We start from the raw sequence: 19,583 nt of genomic DNA, 5'->3' as shown, positions 1-19,583 counted from the left end.
GGAAGCAGGAAGGGGCTTCACCAAACTGGACATAGAGAGCCTGTCACTCAGGCTGATCCCAGAGTGGCTCCAGGGAATCCGTGGCCAGAGAGTGTGTAGGCGGGAGACAGGCAGGGTGGAGACAAATAGATCCAACACACAGTGAGAGAGTCTAGCCATGCATCCTACGGGACATGACTGGAGGGCTATGGTGTCACTGGCTTCCCCAGGACAGGTTTGGGTTCTTCTCTTGCATGTTCTCCAAAGGGACATCTTTTTAACATTTGTTCATATTGTGCATTGACAATGGATGTGTGCAGATGAGGCTTTGAAAAGGAGTGGGGGGAGTTCCCGTTGTGGCTCAGCAGGTTAAGAACCCTACTAGTATCCACAAGGACTTGAATTTGATCACTGGCCTTGCTCAGGTTAAGGGTCCAGCATGGCCGAGAGCTGGGACATGGGTCACAGATGCAACTTAGATCCAGTGTTGCTGTGGCTGTGGTGTAGGCCAGCAGCTGCAGCTCTGATTCAGCCCCTAGCCTGGGAACTTCCATATGCCGTGGGTGCGGTCATGAAAAGGAAAATTAAAATAAAAATAAGAGGGGGGTAATTAGAGGAAGCTGCAGGAAGGCAGGAATCCATCTGCTTTATGTCACATTTTGGTGAGTGCGGAGGCAATGAAGCAGGGAGTCTGAGGGATCTCCGTGGCACAAGCTGCCCCACTCTTGGAGTGGGATGAATGGTCTGGCTCCCCCTCTCAGGCTCAGGTACCCTGTTTAGCACCTTGAGTGTCTTAGAAAAAGGCCTCTGCTCTGGGAGGACCTGTTGGAAGCAAGAGCTGCTTTGTGAAAAGAGTGGCCATTTCCTTCAGGGAGAGACTGCCTCACACAGTACAGGCAGCTGAGCCAATGTAGTTCTCAGTCTCCCGTCACCCTCTGCATCAGGCACCCGTGGATAGAGGATGACAACCATACAGCTGGCACCGTGCCGTGCTCATCCCAATGCCAGAACCTCCAAAGAGATTCAGGAAGAGTGACTTCGGGGAGGCGCTGGGGCACCTAAAGAAATTCTTGGAAGACACCCCTGGGACATTAGGCTGGGACCTTAGGTGTGTCCAGATCCTTCATTGAGATCTCAAGAAACGATGACCCAGTCACCACTGTGTACATTATTGATAGAAATCCAACTTTTTGGGTACCTTAAAGGATGCTGTGTTCTCACAGGGGCTTAAGATTGGCTAGCTTCTAAACCATCTTATGTGGAAAGCTTAATTTTAGATGCTACGATGCTACAGCTAGAACTCTGCCAGGCCTGTAGTTTACTGCAGTGGGCCTCCCTGGACAGTACAGGGTCAGGTCAGGTTTTGCTCCCAGGAGCCTCAGCCTCTTCCTATCTTGCAGCTTTTATAAATCCAACTATGTGCAAAAGTTCCACTACTCCCGGCCGGTGCGCAAGGGGACTGTCGACCCTGAGAACGAGTTTGCTGTAAGTATCTCCCCGACCCTTCAGCGGCCTTGATCCTTTCCCTGGGCCTCCTTTACCAACTGGAATGTGCACCTGCCAGAATCAGGGCGGGAGGGCATCTGATCCAGAGTCCAAGAAAAGAGAACTAACGTCCACTGGCGCGATGACACCCCTTCTCCAGTCCTTCCGTTGGGTTTGTTTTCTCATTTCCTGAGCCTCTCCACTCTCAAGATATAACCCAGGCCTGGCGCGAGATGCAACTTTAAACCACAGGGAATTCACACTCCCCAGTGTCCCCTGCGTTTCCCAGCCAGGCCCTGTCTTCTATTCCCAAGGGCCGAGACTGGCACGAGGAGGCAGCTGCAAGTCCCTCTCAGCTCTTTGCCTTAGACTGCGATTCTTCACATTTGGGGAGTCACTGCCCCTTTAAGATTCTAATGAACACTGTGAACCCTCCCCTAGAAAATGCAGGTGGATGCATTCAATATTGTCTAAAAATTCTGCCTGTTGAGAGACCCAGGTTAAAAATTCCCTGGACCTAAAGCCAGGGAACACTTAAACTTGACATTGAGAAAGAATTCTAAAGGGTGAGGTGGGAGTTTCTGAGGCTTGCAGTGCTTATCCAGATTCTGGGTGGCTAGGAGGCCTGGGGCCTGAATGGGTTCCTGCCAAACTCGATGGCCAGGTTTCCTAAGTGTGTTGCTTTCCCGCCCTCGCCGCCTCTGCCCACGGGACAGTCGATGTGGATCGAGAGAACCTCCTTTGTGACGGCGTACAAGCTTCCAGGCATCCTGCGCTGGTTTGAGGTGGTTCACATGTCCCAGGTGAGTCCGCCGGCCTCAGGGCCACAGCCAGCCCCGGGGGGAGAGGGGGAGCCCTATGACTGGAAAAAGGACACACGCTGCTCGAAGCCACTGCAGGAGTCTAGGAATTCCAGTGCAGGAAGGGACCTGAGGACCGTCCAGTTTACCTGCTTTCAGATTTTTGTATTTTTTAGCATTGGATAACTCTTTCTTTCCTCCTGCAAATGAAAGATACTATAGAATCCAGTAAAAAATCTGATGAATGGGGAGCTTCCGTGGTTGTGTGCAGCAGGGAGGCAGAGGGCCTGGAACCCTACTGACACAATTCCCTCTCATATCCACCTGCCCAGCAGCCCTTTGGGGCCCCTCTGCAGAATTCCCCTATGAACCCATTTTATAGTTGAATAAACTGAGGCTCAGAGAAAGGAAGCCATGCAGAGGCAGAGCTCTGGCTCCAATGCGGGTATTTGGACTCCATGGTGCATATAGCATGTATTTTGCTTCTCGACAAACTTCAGGGTCTCCATGTCCTCAAACAACTGAGGGTCTCCCAGGATGTAAAGGAAAGGCCAGAGTGACTGTGAGGAAACCTGAGAAGCAGGGACACATTCAGAGAGTCCTTTTCACCTATTCATTCAATGAACATTTAATGAGTACTTAACACATGTGAAGCACCTAGAGATTTTGCAACGTCGCTTACATTCTAGTGGGGACAACACACTGAAAAGCGAAGTAAATAAATACTAGGTCAGGAGGAGATAGTTGCTATGGAGGAAAATAAAAGAGAAAGGTGATGAAGGGGGTATTTTAAGTAGTGTGGTAAGAGGAAGCCTCTGCCAAATGGCTTTTGAGCAAAAGCCTGAAGGAGCTGAGGGAGTGATCCATGCAGACAATCGAAGAGAAGAACATTCTAGCAGAGGGAAAGCAAGTGCAAAGACCCTGAGACAGAACGTGCTTGTGTCTGAATGAGAACAAGGCGGGGAGGAGGAGGCATCTGGGAGCAGATCCTGTAGGGCCTTGTGGGCGCCATAAGGACCTGGACTTTCCCACTCTGTGAGCCGGAGCCACGAGCAGAGAAGGGACACAGTCTGGCTGACATTGCCCGGCGGCTGTATGATCAGCATTGAGACCGACCCTCTCCAGCCTTTAGGGCCCCCAGCAACCAGCTGGCCCCTCAGTGTCCTTTTCACAGGCGTGGCCTAGACCTTAAGGAAAATATGATAGCGTTGATGAGATGGACAGACAGTGTTGAGCGTGTGCTAAACTGTACCTGTGTGACCTCGTTTCGACCCCTCAACAATGCAGCAATGCAGAGATCCCGTTCTCCCGTCTTACAGATGAGGGAGCCGAGGCGCAGAGCCAGTTAGTGGGTTGTTCAAGGTTAGTAAAGAGGCGAGGGTTGACTGGAACCTGCCGCATCAGGCCCCCAGATGGACTCTCTCCTTTTTCCTCCATGTGTGTGCTTCCCGCCCACCCCAACGATCAGTGCCCCGGAGAGGAAGAGACTACCCACGCCCTTTATTCAGGGGACAACTTGGTGCATGATAAGTGTGGACAGTATCCCAGTATAGCCGTTCCTCGGTATCTGAGTGGGTTGGTTCCAGAGTCTTCACGGACGGCAACCTCTGCCAATGTTCATGTCCCTTCCGTAAAAGGGCATTAAGCACAATGCGTGCAGCTGGTCCTCCGTGTCCGCAGTGGGCTGAGTCCGAGGATGCAAAGCCCCCAGGTGTGGAGGGCCGACTCTCGCATATTCCCCTCACAGCAAGATGGGCGAGGACTGTACACCTTTACGGCCAATAAGGATCCTGAGGCTCAGCCTAGGAAAGAGACCAGAGACCGGAGCCCTTGCCCAGGTCCTAACAGCCAGTGTCAGGCGAGGTTGGTAGCGGAGCTGGGTCTGCACGTGGGAGAGAAGCCTGGCTCCGGAGGTGGGGCCCTGGAGCTCTCTCCCGGCACAGCCCCCGTTCCCTTAGGTGCAGGGCTTACCCTGTTGTTGGGACAGCACGTGTGTGACCCGCAGCGGGGGCGGCACAGAGGAGACAGTCGCTAAGCGGAGGCATCTCCATGATCGTGGTCAGCGCCGCTGTCCTCGTTACCAGCTCCTGACACCCAGGTCTCCCACCAAATAGGTGACCCCATCAGGCTGCTCTGAGAGTGCACAGGTGTCTGGGGGTGAGAAGCCAGAGGCATTTTCATTCTCATTCTCCTTTCCTGATGCCTGTACTGAGGATAAGGCTTGGGGATTCAAAAATAGCTTCAGGAATGTGGAGGCAAGCCAGTCAATAGAGCTTTCTGTTTTTAATAATTCTCCATAAAGCCTGCTGTCTTAGACATGCCGGCCTATTACTGAAATCCAGGTGTGGTGCTGGGCTCGATCCAAATGGTTGTGGCAGACTTTCCTTAGAACTCAGTCTAGACCTTGGCTTGGAGGAGAGGTTGGCCTGCGGGGTTGGTCTGTGTGGTGGACAGAGACCAGGCAGTGGATTCCAGCCTGTGGAATACAGGCTGCAGACCCCACCAGGCCAAGCAGCCTTCCTCTGCAGCTCCGGGCATGTGTGTGCATGTCTGAATGTGTATGTGTGGCAGAAAGAAAGGGTGACAGTGACACACACACACACACACAGCCTCCAGGGCCTTCTCCCTACAGAGACAAAAATGTCCAGAAACAGGGAAAGGAGATGAGGAGGCTAGGATTTCACAGGGATTTAAGGACATGGTTATAAAAAGATGACCAAGAACATGGCTTTAGAGACTGGTTCTGCCCTTCTCGTGTAGCCAAGAGTTACAGTAACTAGCAGGTACAATTGAAAAAACAAAACCAAAAACAACACCCTCTACAGTGAGTCCAGTGTCATATTATCTGGCATGATCTTGGCTACGTCCCCAGAAGGCGAGCCCCATAGCACCACCCCTCCTCCCTGGGGACCGTTGCCATTCCCTGTCCTGAGGCCTGTGGGAGGTAATAACAGCGCCTCCCAGTGACTCTCTGAAAAAGATTTTCTTCTCCTCATTTTACCCATGAGTCAACTAAAGCTCAGACGTTTTAAGAAACTTGCCCAAGGTCACACAGCTAGAAAAGATGGCTGAGACTAGGGGTTTGAATTTGCTTCGTTTCGTTCAAGAGGTCAGGAAACAGTGATCTGTGCGCCAGACCCCACCTGCACCTATTTTTATAAATAATCGGTACTGGAACAAACATGCATGCTGATTTACATATTGCTTGTGGCTGTTTACTTCCTACAATCACAGAGTTGAGTTGTTGCCACAGGCAGCATCTGGCCCTTTCACAAAAGAAGTTTGCCGACTTCTTAAACAAGAAGATCTCAAGCTCTAGGGAACCACTGTTTTGCCAGCTAGCACCTGATGGCACTCTGTTTATTGTGCTTTCTAAGAGGTGTTGAAGAGATGTTTCATTTTATTCTTCCAAATAAACCAAATCTACCTTGGAGCAAACCATGTAACCGCCAGTCTGGGGACCGGCTATGGGCCAGGCTGGGAGATCACATCACCAGCTGTTCTAATCCCTCTGGCTAGGTGCTCACACATAGTAGGTACAAAGCCAATACCAGATGGGTTGAATTGGAGCCTATTTCACCAGGTAATAAGAAGAAAAACCCTTCTGTGGCGTGGTAGGTTCAATTCCTGGCCTAGGAACTTCTGCATGCCATAGGCAAGGCCAAAAAACAAAAACAGACCAAAAAAAGAAGAAAAACCCTGTCTGGAGCATATCCAGTCCCTGAAACCCAGCGAATGCCTGACACTTCCTGCCTCCAGCTCCCCAGGGAAATCCCTTGCTCACTAGGCAGAAATCCAGCCCGTCTCTCCCCAGACAGCAGACGGTCCCGGAGCTCAGCAATTACCACAAGGGCCTGCCACAGCCCCTCGGGGAGCATCGCCTCATTTGAATTCCAGTCCCAAATGCAAGCAATACCAACGATTCTGTCTGACTTCAAAGTGCCCACTCAGGCCCTTTCTTCTGGGCAATCTTGTTTCCCACAGACCACGATTAGCCCTCTGGAGAACGCCATCGAGACCATGTCCACGGCCAACGAGAAGATCCTGATGATGATCAACCAGTACCAGAGTGACGAGAGCCTCCCCATCAACCCGCTCTCCATGCTCCTCAACGGCATCGTGGACCCGGCTGTCATGGGAGGGTTCGCCAAGTATGAGAAGGTGAGGGCTTCCCTCTCCAGGCCCTGGTGGGGCCAGAGCGGTGGCAGGAGGGCCCAGGAGCAGACACAGCCGCCACTCATCTTACTGTGGCTGTTTGGAGCTCGGACACCTAGAGGTCCCATAGCCTCCCTCTCACCCTCCATCCCAGGCTCGGGGGTGACCGTGAGCCAGATCATAAAAATCACGTGCCACCAGTCAACGTGCATGCCGCTCGTGTAAAGCCATCTCCTCTCCTGGTGATGGAAGTGACCTCTACAAATGGGAAGAAACAAAACCCAGAATCTGTGAAAATACCGAGGGGGTGGGAGGTCAACTCCAAGGGGGTGGCTGTTATAATCTAGATATAATCTAGATATCCAGCTCAGGAGCTCCCTCCACAGATCCCCACACATTCAGATTTTGTTCTGAGCCTCCGGGTATCCATGGCAAGAAGGGGAAGGCCATCAGTTACATGAATCACATTTTCCATGGCGGGGGCAGAGGGGAATAACAGTTTCTCAGTAGGGACATAGCTTTTCCCATCACTGAAATAGAACAGGAAGGCCTTATTTGGTTTTCACCTCGGCCAAACATTAATGGGATTATGAGGGGGAAATGGACCCCTCCTTCTCATAAATCTCACGACGGGTTCCCTATTCTCTTTTCTCTGTCACCCACTGATGGAAAACTAAGAAAACGACACACACAGCAGTATAATTCAGAGACAGTGATTCCAGTCCGTCCCTCCAGCTAACCTCGAGAACCTCAGATGGTCACCACTGGGAACTCTTTGTGCAGCCTCGAGGGGTGATAAGATACTGTCTGCACACATGTGCACACACTGAGAACACGAGCCCCGCAGAGCCGGGGCTGCCGAGGGCACACACGGTGAGGGAGCTGGGGAGGCGCGCTGGAAAGCCCCCCAGGTGAAATTCCTTACGGAGTCTCTCCCCAGGGGCAGTGCGGCCTTGGATGCTCCGCCGAATCCCCTGCAGGGCTTCCTGACACTCAGCTGCCCTCACCCACCCCCACCCCCACCTCCAGAGGTTCTGATTCAGTAGGTCCGGATGCAGCCTGAGACTCTGCGTCTCTGACAAATTCCCAGGGGATGCTGTTGTTGCTGGTCCAGAGACCCCACTGGAAGAACTACTTCCCTGGGGTGCGTGACCCTTTCCCAGTGGTTACTGGTCGGAGCTTCCAGAGGGCAAATGTCAGTGCCTAGTGGTCCCTGACTATTGCCTGTCCAAGCAGGAATCGCCTCATTCCTGCCCTTTCCAATGGGATCCTTGCCCAGTGCCAGACAGCTGGGTTGTGGGGTCCATGCCAAAGGAACAGGAAACCCCCAATGTCTGTCTGTCCTCCTAGGCCTTCTTCACTGAAGAGTACATCAGGGACCACCCCGAGGACCAGGACAAGCTGAGTCGCCTCAAGGACCTGATTGCATGGCAGGTAAAGCAGAGCTGGACTGGGGAGGAGCCAGCCCTGGCTCTCCCTGCCGCTCCCTGCTCTCCTTGCCCTCTGCTAGCCACTGGCTGCTACGGCCTAGTTTCACCTGTCCACCTGGCCTTTGCCCTTTGGCCCTTTGGCCCTTGTTCTGACTCCGTCATCACCCGAGCAGTGCATCGTGGGAACAGAACTTGGGGCACTGCACCCTTGGGGCGCTCCACTGGCACTAGACAGCCGTGCTGTGCGGCTGCACGTTGCTAAGACCCCTGTCGGCTGTGGAACTCAGCAGGTGGCTTCTCCCAGTGGGCCTGAACTGAAAGCCAGGCTCCCACACCCCTACTGCCAGCCACGTCCCCCCTCCCAGCCCCCGCCAATCAGGTAATAGAAAACTTCAGCCCCACCCCCACCTCTCCTCCTTCTCAGACTGACCCAGTTTGTTGCAGATAATGCTCAGATGGAAAATAATCCAGGCCTTGGTCTGGTTGGTCTTCGGTAGAAGGGCCTGCGCTCTGCACAAGGTGCTAAGCCCTCCTGAGCCTTGGAGGGCCTGTCCCTCCCGCCTGCTTTCTCCTGCTTTCCACGTGTCTCCCATCCCTCCTCCCCTCCTGGCACCCTGTCCCTCTGTCCGCAGGACCTCCTTCTGTCCTCCTCCTCTCCTGGAAGTTCTCTGCTTCTGCCCCTCCCCTCTGGCTCCTGCCTCTCCCTGCCTCCCCCTCTCACCTCTCCGGGCTCTGCTTCCCTTCCTCTTTCTCCACCGCCCTCCCTCCTTCTCCGCTGTTTCTCTGGCTTCCTCCCCTGTGTTTTCTCTCCCTGCATCTCTCTCTCTCTCCCACTCCCTAGAGCAGAAACAATCCACCAGACCTGCTCCCTAGAGGCGTTCAGAGGACCAGGCTCCCCGTGAGGCATGCAGCAGCCCTCCTCAACCACCTCCCTGCTCTCCATGGACCAGGGGGTGCTCAGGATGCAGGATGGGCTCCAAGGGCACGATGGTGGGAGGCAGGGGAGGCACGGCGGGCTGGGCAGCGTCTGCAGCTGCCTGTCCTCTCTCCTCCCTTCTTGCCAGTCTCCGTGCAAAGCGAAGCAAGCTATTGTGGTAGGGAGTTTTTGTTACTCTAGGGAAATCAGGGAATGAGAAGCATTGGGTGCAGCCTCTTTTCTTAAAATAAGGATTCCTAATTCAGGGCCTTCTCTGCCTCTGCCAATTTATGCAAAGTGAGGCCTTAAAAATGCACCGCCAAGCGCTGCACAGTCGCCCTCTCCTGAATGCATCTTGTGTGTCTGGAATTTTCTCTCCCTTCTTACTGTGTGTTGTCACCTGTGAAACCCAAACATCCCCAAGGGCCCCAGCCTTCCAAGGCCAGGATGCCCCTCAGCATTCAAATAATGATACTGCCCCTGCCCAGGCCCAGCATGGGAATAGGAAGGCCCCCCTTTGATTGGCTTCCTTCCTCAGCTGTTCTGAGGTGCCACAGGGAAGGCTATGTATCACACACTGTGGGGGTTGTTGGGTGTCTTTCTCAGTCTGTATCACTGCCCTGGGCCTCTCTCCTGGGCAGGGCCTGTCACCTGGTAATGAACTCTCGGAGCTGTATCCACTGCACCCACGACACGGACTGGACTGTGGCCTCACAGCACAGCTGATTCCAGGCTGTGCCTTCTAAGGAAAATTTTCCAAAGTCTTGCAGTTAATAGAGGGGCACCACAAGCCAAGAAAGGAGACTTTGAAAACACACTTTTTGATGGACGTTAACAGCTTTTAAGAGCCATTAGTTAGGCCTCTTTAGACAACACCCCCTAGTGGCCGCCCTCGCCTTAGCTCCGTCCCCCACCCTCACTGCCAGGTTACTTAAGGAGGCCCATTAACTCCCAACCCTGCCGCAGGCATTGCCCTGGGCCGTGTTCCTCCCACCCAAAGTCCAGCATCCTAAACATGCAAGAGATGCTGCTCTGCTCGGAGTGAAGATGACCTTTTTACAGTACACGCGGCAATCAGCTCCTCCTCCTCCATGTCACTCCATTCATTCTTGCGGCTTATCCTTATGAAGTCCCAACTGTGTGCCAGGCAACAGAAATAAAGTGCTGGACAGAAATGCTCCTGCTCCCTCCCTCCCCTCTTGGAGCTTAATTATAGATTGGGTTTTGGTCTGGCCAAGCCAGATTCGCTTCGGATTTTCTCAAAGCCTGAGACCCTTAGATTTCAAAGAGGAACGTTCTTGTACTTCTAGCCACCCAACAGAAGCTAGAGGTGCAAAGTAGGTTTTGTGTTCAAGAGTTCATGGATTTCGAGACTGATTGCTTCTTGGTTTATTTTCTTTAAAAAGATTTTCTCTATATTTATCGGCATGGAAAGATGTCTACAGTATATTCTTCTTTAAAACATTTTATGAAATATTACATACTGAAAAGTGCACATAGCAAAAATTTATGGCACACTGACCGGTCACATGTGACCACCACCAGATGAAGAAGTAGAACTCCTCTAGCACCCAGAGGCCCTCTCCTCTCACACCTTCTCGTAGTCATTGCCAGCCCTCCCCAAGGCTGACTACTCTCCTGCTTTTATAGTAATCGTTTCCTTGCTTTTTAAAGATAGCGTTTAATGGAGTTTCTGTGGTGGCTCAGTGGTGACGAACCCGACTAGTATCCATGAGGTCATGGGTTCGATCCTTGGCCTCGCTCAGTGGCTTTAGGATCCAGCGTTGCTGTGAACTGTGGTGTAGTTGGAAGATGTGGCTCTAGTGTGGTGTGGCTGTGGCCACAGGCCGGCAGCTACAGCTCCAATTTGACCCCTAGCCTGGGAACCTCCATATGCATGATGCGGCACTAAAAAGACAAAAATATAAAAATAAAGATGGTGTTTACTACCCAAGCACTCATTCCTAAATATTATTGTTTCCTTTGGTTTATTTTCAGAATCACATAGTGTTTATTCTTTTGTGTCTAACTTATTCTGTTTAATGTTGTATTTTAAAATTGATTTGTTCTTGAGCTCCCTGGTAGCTCAGTGGGTTAAGGATCCAGTGTTGTCACTGCCGTGAAGTGGGTTCAGTCCCTGGCCCTGGTCCCTTTGCTACGGCCATGGCCAAAAAAAATTTGATTTATTTCGTAGTACATAGCAGTCATTAAATCATTTTCATTGCTGTGTAATAGTCTATGCAGCTGAACTGCATAACCATACATACTTATTTATTTTCCAACTGACTGAGATTTAGGTTGATTTCAGTTTGGGGCTGTTGTAAGTAATGCTGTTCTGAACATCCTTGTATGTGTCTTTTGGGCACACCCATGCACAGTCTCTGCCAGGTGTATGTCTAGGCATGGAATTGCTTGGTTGCAGTATATGAAAATATCAGGCTTTAACAGATACAGCCAAACTTCTGTCACTACAGATTAGTTTTGCCTCTTCTGGAACATCATATTAACGATATTATACAGTATGTGTTACTGTGCATCTGGCTTCTTCTTTTTTTTTTCAACATGTTGCCTTTGAGAGTCATCCAGGCTGTTGCACGTCCGAGAAGTTTCCCGTTTTTATTTCTAAGTATTATCCACTGTGTAACTCCGCAGCATTCCTGTAATATTCCAGTGTATTTATTCAGTCTCCTGTTGATGACGGGCTGTTTCCAGGTTGTAGATAGTATGCAAAACGTTGTGTGACCTTCTTGTTGTGCCCTCACTGTCTATGTGGTGGTGGGAGTGCTGGGTCATACGCGCTGCCCTAGCCTTGCTGGATACTCAGAAACAGTTTTCCAAAGCGGCTGAGCCAATTTACACTCTCACCAACAACTTCTGTGAGTCTGAGCTGCTCCACACTCTCGGTGACACATTCTTTAATTCCAGTCTTTCTGGGGCTTGTGAGGTGATATCTCGGTATAATTTGCATTTGCATTTCCTTTGCACGCAGTGGTGGTTCATCACCTTTTCAAGTGTTTAGCCGCTGATTCAATAACCTTTCTGTGAAGTGTTTGTTCACATCTTTTACTTATTAACTGAGTTTCTTTTTATCAATAATTCATAGGCATTTATATGTATTCTAGATATGAGTCCTTTGTCAAATATATGCATTGCAAATATCTTTGCTCAGTCCGTGGCTTGTCTGTTTACTTTCTTAATGATGTATTTTTGAAGAACAGAAGTTTATAATTTTGACGATTTTTCAATTTTCTTAATGATTATCACTTTCGTTTCCACTTTATGAAATCTCTGACTACCCCAAGATCATGACAATATGCTCCTTTGTTTTATTAGGAAGTTTTATTGTTTTAGCCTATACATTTAAATATATGATCCATTTTTGACTGACATGAAATAAGGGATAAATTATTTTTCCTTTTTTAAATTTTTTATGCCTGCACTCATGGCATATGGAAGTTCCTGGGCCAGGGATCAAATCCCAGCCACAGCTGTGACCTCTGTGTGCCACAGCTACAGCAATGCCGGATCCTTTAACCCAGTACTCCACTGGGCCCGGGATCAAACCCTCGTCTTCATAGTAACTGGAGCCACTGCATTCGGATTCTTAACCGACTGAACCACAGTGGGACCTCCGAGGGGTACATTATTTATCTGTATAGGTTTCTAATTCTTCCAGCAACATTTGTTGAAAAGATGATTATTTCCCCCAACTTTGGCATAAAGTGATTATATGTGTCAGTCTATTTCTGGACTTTCTGTTCTATTCCATAGGTCTCTTTGTCCATGCTTATACCAATACCATACTGTTCTTAATTACTGTAGTAATTTTGCAGTAAGTCTTGAGATCTAGTAGTGAGAGTACTGCAATTTTTTTTTTTTTCAAATTTGTCTTGGTTCTTTTAGTCCTTTTTATGTTTATAAATTTTTAAATCAGCTTGCTCATTTTCACACACCCTCCAAAACACATTGAGATTTTGATTAGGAATATATTAAATATGTAGGTTAACTTGGGAAGAGTTGCTATCTTACTGACATTGAATCTTCCAATGCATGAACATGGAATCTCTCTCCTTTTATTTAATTCTTTAATTTCACCCAGTGAAGTTCTGTAGTTTTCATTGTAAAAGTCTTTCACTATGTTATTAGCTTTAGTATTTGATATGTTTAGCTCTATTAAAAATGGCATTTTTTAAATTTTCTATCTGTCAATATTATCACAATTCGTTGGTATGTTTACCTTGTATCCGGCAACTTTTGTAAATTCACTTAATAGTCAAGTTGTTTGTATATTCTTTCGGATGTTCTACAGATACAATCATATCATCTGTGAATATAAAGTTTTACTTCTTCTGTTCCAATCTTATACTCTTTGGTTATTTTTCTTGCCTTATTCCTCTGACAAATGTAAGGAGAGAGAGAGTGTATCTGTCTCCCACATCAGGGCAACAGTCACATTTCACAGAGTGGGACATTAGAATGAGATGACGTCTCATTCTATGCCTAGTTTTCTAGTTTTCATGAATGGATTTTTTATTTTTCCAGTGGCTTTTCTTCAGCTATTGAGATACTCATATTGTTTTTCTTCATTATTCTGCTAATGCATTGAATTATATTAGTTGATTTTTGGACTCTTAAACCAACCTCGCATGTATGACATAAATCCTACTTGGTCATAATGTATTATCATTTTTATATATTTCTTGGATTCTATTTGCTAATATATTCTTCAGAATTTTTGTATATATTTTCAAAAGAGATCCATCTATAATTTTCCTTTTTATAATATCCTTGTTTGATTTTTTTTTAACCAAGTTATCCTAGTCTCAAAAAGTGACTTGAAAATTATTCCTTATTTAAAAAATTTTGGAGGAGTTTGTGTAGTAATGGCATTTCCTTATCCTCAAATGTTTGCTAGACTTTGTCATGAAGCCATACAGCCAAGAATATTTCAAAGTATGTATTTAATTAAGTAGTTTCCAGATTTCCTATTTTCTTTTGTGTCCTTTTTGGTAAATTTTATTATTTTTGGCGATTTTTCCATTTTATCTAAATACTGAATTTATTGATATAAACTTTTTTACAGTGTCCTCTTAAGATCTTTTATACTGTTTACATTTCCCATAATGATACTCCTTTTTAAGTCCTGATATTAGTTATTAGTACCTTCTATTTTTTTTTTTGACTAGTCTTTTAAGGGGTTTATTAATATTTTGTCTTTTCAAAGAACCAACTTTTGGATTTGTCACTCCTCTATGTTGTAAGTTTTTTTCTTTTTCATTCACGTCTACCATTTTATTATTTCCTTCCTTTTACTCTCTTTGGGTTTACTTTGTTGTTGTTCTACTAATATCTTGGATGGATGTTTGGCTAATTGATTTTCTGTCCTTTCTAATATGTAAAACTAGAGGTACCTCTGTTTATACCTTGCACTATATCTCACTAGTTTTTGCACGTAGTATTTCCATTATCATTCCCTACTTTTCAAAATAAAATCTTTGTCTTGTTCCATGGATAGAAAATCTTTTATTTCTCTATGTATTAACTTTTTTTTTTAAAATAATGTTTTCTTAAGCTCTCTTCATTCTGTTTCCTCTGAGTTAGTCCATACAGTCTTTCCTACCTTCCCCCTCCTTCCAGCCTCCCTTCCTTCTCTCCTCCCTTTTTGCTTTTATTCCCCTTATCTATTCCAATCTTTTCTGATCTCTGTATTTCATACTAGAGAATTTCCTTCAATGCCTGGTGATCCTTGGCAGTCTGTTCATAGCTAAGAGTGAGGCACTGAAAAAGGTGAATGAATCTCTGTGCACCTGAGAGAGGGCTTTGTCACCTGGATGGCACTGCATTTGGTAACTGACCCACAAATGCCTGTATAACATGAGCCATTCACTTTCTCCACAGACCTTTCAAGCTGTTGCATACAAAGCTACTCCTGGCTACTGCACTGCTGCAATTGGGGGACAGGGAGGTGAAGGTCTCACTATCTGTTAGTGTGCAGACTCTCCCTCACCCCTCTATTTCCTCTGATGTCTCATCCCTGCCCTCTGTTGTGCCTGGTACCCCTCAGCCCAGAATTCTTTCTTCTAATTGTTGCAGAGGATAAGCTTCTGCTTCTTGGGAAAGTGGGAAAGTATAACATTTGGCTACAAGGTGAAGCAGTGACTTGCCATCTAATTGCTTCTGTCCCAGAATTTCAACCCATCCCTCTGTTTGCAGCCCCTCAACTCACTCTAGCTTTTCTGGGATACTTGGCAACTCTAATCCCTGAGCCCCTTCTAACCCAGATTGACCTCTTATCCCCACCTCCTCCCCTGCTCTGGAAGGTCAGTTACCATTCTCCATCCACCTTCCACCTGACACACTGTGAGTCCGGTTCACACCTATCTTCTAGTTTCACTGAATTTCAGTTTCTCCTTCACCTTGCCATTTCCAGGAGACCTCCAAGAAAAGGAGGCAGCATGTCTTTATGTCAACATCATGGAAACAGTTTTTGTCTTCAAAATGATCTATATTCTACACTTTGCAGCCCTCATTATGTTTCCCTGAAGTCACACCACTGGCTTTCCCAGCTGTTCCCTCCTCATGTGGCCAATGTGGCTGCCCATTGTCCCTGTATCTACCAATTAGATAGCATCCATTGACCTCCTCTGTTGATAAATAAGAGCTTAACCGTCTCACATCAACCATCTCTTCCCCTCTGATGTTCCCAAGGCTTTTACATCACTTTAAAAAAATTCCCTATTGGCTGGTTAACAGCCAATATTAACATATATTAATTGAGATATTACCACTTGTGTTTCTTTAGCAACCACATAGGTCATATTACTGGAGCTCCTGTGTTGTAAGACCAAGCTGCGTCCACTCCTCCTTTTCCACTTAGTCCTTCCCTTCTCCTGACTTCCAGCCTCTGACATTCATACTTTCCCTTTTGCCTCGCCAAGAACTTCTTGGGCTGGGCTTAAGTCAAAGCAACAGAGGTTGCTCTCCTCTGGTCTCACACTCTGCCCCTCAATAGATCCCACCAGGGGTAGACTTTCCCTAACATGTAGCTTCTAATGCGAGGGGGGCGGAGGGAGTGTCCAACTCTCCTGTGGGGCAAAGGCAGCTGGACGTCTTTCTCCTAGAGGTCTTGTTTTCAGAGCAAACCCCAAGGAGGCAGCTTTCCCATTTCCCAGGGTCGGTGAGCCCATGTGAGGGTCTCAGAGGCCGCCATGCCCTCCTTCAGTTCTCAGCAGGCAGACTCGACTTCAGCCATTTCTGTGAGGCCAGGCAGCCAGCCTCTGGCTCATCATTTACCACTTTTCTCTCCAGATCCCCTTCCTGGGAGCTGGGATTAAGATCCATGAGAAAAGAGTGTCCGAAAACCTGCGTCCCTTCCATGACCGGATGGAGGAGTGTTTCAAGAACCTGAAAATGAAGGTGGAGAAGGAGTATGGCGTCAGAGAGATGGTACGGGTGGTCCCCCTGGCCAGGGTGGGCGGGACTGGGAGGATGAGGCCGTCAGAGCCCAGGAAGCTGCCCTGGAGGAGAAAAACCTGAGGGCCAGCAATGGCAGGACCAATCCAGGGACGCTTTCTGTAAACTTGGTCCCTCGGAAGTCAGCCGGATATGATCACCAAGTATCGAGGCCTTAGCACTCAAGGGACTCTACTACTAATAAAAGCACCCTTGATGAAGGACCTACTATGTGCCTGTCTGATCTAAGCACTTAGGTCATTCAGTCTTCACAGCAAGCCCAGTAATGATTTTTAACCCCTTGTATCTCTTCTGGAAGTTTTGAGGTGTTAAGTGACTTGCCAAAGGCTACGTAACACATGAGCATAGATCAGAATTTGCACGTGTCTCCATTGGCCTCCAAATCCACTGCCTTGGGCCACTGATAAGCTCCATGGCCTCAAGAGGCTGTTGGCCTGGTGCTCATAGGACGTCTTCTTTCTCCTCTTCCCTGGAAAGGGGTCCTAAAACATCAAGGCTGTGTGGTTCCTCAGAGGCCACGTGGCCCAACCCTCTGATTTTTGCACATGGGAAAACTGAGGCCCAGAGATGGGAAGTGAGTTACTGGAAAGTGCAGAGGTGAGCTTAGGTCTCTTATTTCCTAGCCAACAGTTTTTCCATGAGACAGCTTGCCTCCTCCAACACTCCCTTCATGACACCCCAGTGCAATTCTGATGATAACCACCCAGAGTTAGGTCATATCGCATAGGTTAAGGGGAAAATTGCCAACTCCCCTCACTTTAGACACCAAGATTCCCAGGCCACCTGCACCTCTGACCAACTAGCTTCATATCTGGAGAGTCCCACCACCCTTTCAAGTTGGATAACTTCACAGAACTCAAGCAGTCGGCCCTCCCTCCTTATCGGTGGGTTCTCTATTTGCTTAATAGAGCAAATAGAACTTAATCAACTGAGGATCAAAAATATTTGGAAAAAAAAATTCAGAAAGTTCCAAAAAGCAAAACTTGAATTTGCTGTGCTGACGATTATTTACCTCGCGCTTACCTTATATTTACAATGATTACATGGCATTGATAGTGTCCTGGATATTACAGGTCATCTAGAGATGATGTATAGTATAGAGGAGGCTGTGCCAAGGTTACGTACAAACACCGGGCCATTTTATATAAAGGACCTGAGCATCCCTGGACTTTGGGATCCTGGGGGGTCATGGAACCATCCCCCATGGGTACCTCGGGGTAACTGCAGTAACAATCGCAGTTGTATTATAAAAAGACAAATCAGGTCCAGCCAAATGAAGAGGGGCATAGGGTGAGGTCTGGGAGGGTCCCAAACACATAGCTTCTGTGTCCTCAGAACCCATCACCCTGTTTACCTGCTGGCACAGGAAGGCTCACCTTAGCCTAAGTGTCTGCAGTTTGTACTTGGATTTCATTACATTGGCACCATTGAAAGGATCATTGGCCACGTGGCTGAAATCAATCTCCAGTTCCCTTTCTCTCCCTGGAGGCTGAGCTAATATTATCCGGCTCAGAGTCCCAGCCCTGTAATCACAAAGTTGGTCTTTCTGGCCAGCCCCCAATCAGAGTCTTCTCATCCGCGTCGAGGGACCACCATGAAAAACAAAGACTTACCTGTCCGTGGGAGAATTGCTAGGATTTAGACATTACCTCCCAGGAGCCTGGCCTGACAGATTCTTTATCAGATAACCCCCTAGAGCCTCAGCCAGCTCTGCCCCACAGCTCCACCCCACCCAGGTAGAAGAGGGAGGCAGCAAGGAAGGTCACGGCCACATTACCCCGATCCTGCCCAGCATCAGGCCTGGCTGCTAACCACCCCGTTCTCCCACCTGCAGCCCGACTTCGAGGACAGGCGAGTGGGCCGCCCCCGGTCCATGCTGCGTTCCTACAGGCAGATGTCCATCATCTCCATGGCTTCCATGAACTCCGACTGCAGCACGCCCAGCAAAGCCACGTCCGAGAGGTCAGTGCCCACCCCGGGCAGCCCCCTGCTCCCCTGCCCTGGCCCAGCCCCCAGCAAAGCCTCCCTCTGCCCCTGGCCGGCCTTCTGTTTGAAAGCCTTTGCTCACCGCTGCCTCCTTAAAGCCCTCACAACTACCCCACGAGGCTTAGTTCCTTGTTAGGGGCTCCATCCAGGCCCAGGTGGCTTTTCCTGAGGACCCAGCTGGACTCGCCTGCAGCCTGCAAGCGCCCAGTCCAGCCATCTCCATCAGCCAGCCTGGGGCCTCACCTTCTCACACCTGCCTGTGGGCTCCATCCCTCCCAACCCCTCATCCCTGAGCTCCTCCTCTTACCTGCCTTTACCTCTGTTGGGCTTCCTCTGCTTGCCCAAGACACCCTTCTCCCTGAATGTGTAGCAGCTTCCACCTGCTAAGCCCAGCGTCCCCTCCATCCCTCCCCCAGCCCCCTCCCCCTTGGCAACCACAAGTCTCTTCTGCTGCTGTAGAGCACGGAGAACTACATTCAGCGTCCTGTGATAAACCATAGTGGAAAGGAATATTTTTTAAAAGAATGTAAAAAAATAACAATTTTTAAAAAGAGACAGAGAAAGAAAAGCTTTCCCCCTTCCACCTTCCTAGAGCCCTCCGCTCTACCCCCCAAACCTGAGGACTTTCATAACAGATGCTATGACGCAGCCTCTCCTCGGGCCAAGAACGTGCAAAGCGGTCCTCAGCCTCATTTCGTGGCCACTCTGCAGGGTCGCTGCAAACACCCCCACTTACTGAAAAGGAGATCATGGCTCAGAGAGGCTGAGTGATTTGCCCAAAGTCATTCAGCTAAAAAGTGGCAGGGATTTGAATCCAGAGCCATGATTAGAGCCACTTTTCTCTTCCTATCACCAGACACAGAGCTCACCACCTTCACTTTTATTTTACCCTGTATTTTGCATGTTTTCAAATTAAACAAGTGGCTCTCCAAACTCTGCCAGGTGAGCTGATCTACTCCCTGACCCTAGTGACAGCTCAGTCAGCCTGGGTCCCTGCAAGACACTTCCCCTGAAGCTCTAACTGCAGTGTCTCCTGCTGTCCCTCTTGCTATTCAGCTTCGACCTGGAATTAGTGCCTCCCAGGACTCCGAAAGCAGAGCAAGAGGAGCCCATCTCCCCAGGGAGCACGCTGCCTGAGGTCAAGCTGCGGAGGTCCAAGAAGAGAGCCAAGAGGAGCAGCGTCGTGTTCGCGGATGAGAAGCCCGTGGCAGAGAATCGGGTAAGTGGCCGAGGCAGGGTCCCCTCCAGCACCATCGGCAGCTCTCCCCTGCATGCCCAGCATGGTACCGGGGGCTTCCGCTCAGGCCTGGCTCTTACAGTGACATGGGGTTGCAGAGGTGGCGTCTGAGCAGCAGGGAG

The 19,583-nt window shown here is 48.8% G+C and overlaps 1 protein-coding gene across 4 annotated transcripts in view; it reads left to right on the top strand.

Annotated features, from left to right (window-relative positions):
- Positions 1-19,583, top strand: part of DOCK2 (dedicator of cytokinesis 2) — a 405,461-nt gene that overhangs the window by 381,954 nt on the left and 3,924 nt on the right. For all 4 annotated transcript variants that reach the window (XM_021076635.1, XM_021076633.1, XM_021076634.1 and 1 more), the window contains 7 exons: positions 1,380-1,464; positions 2,181-2,267; positions 6,249-6,425; positions 7,770-7,853; positions 16,074-16,211; positions 18,073-18,200; positions 19,281-19,443. In XM_021076635.1, the coding sequence (XP_020932294.1) occupies positions 1,380-1,464; positions 2,181-2,267; positions 6,249-6,425; positions 7,770-7,853; positions 16,074-16,211; positions 18,073-18,200; positions 19,281-19,443 (862 nt within the window). The remainder of the gene's footprint in view (positions 1-1,379; positions 1,465-2,180; positions 2,268-6,248; positions 6,426-7,769; positions 7,854-16,073; positions 16,212-18,072; positions 18,201-19,280; positions 19,444-19,583) is intronic.

The sequence above is a fragment of the Sus scrofa genome, chromosome 16, assembly GCF_000003025.6.
Source record: "Sus scrofa isolate TJ Tabasco breed Duroc chromosome 16, Sscrofa11.1, whole genome shotgun sequence".
NCBI lineage: Eukaryota > Metazoa > Chordata > Mammalia > Artiodactyla > Suidae > Sus > Sus scrofa.
This window is presented reverse-complemented; position numbering and strand designations above follow the sequence as displayed.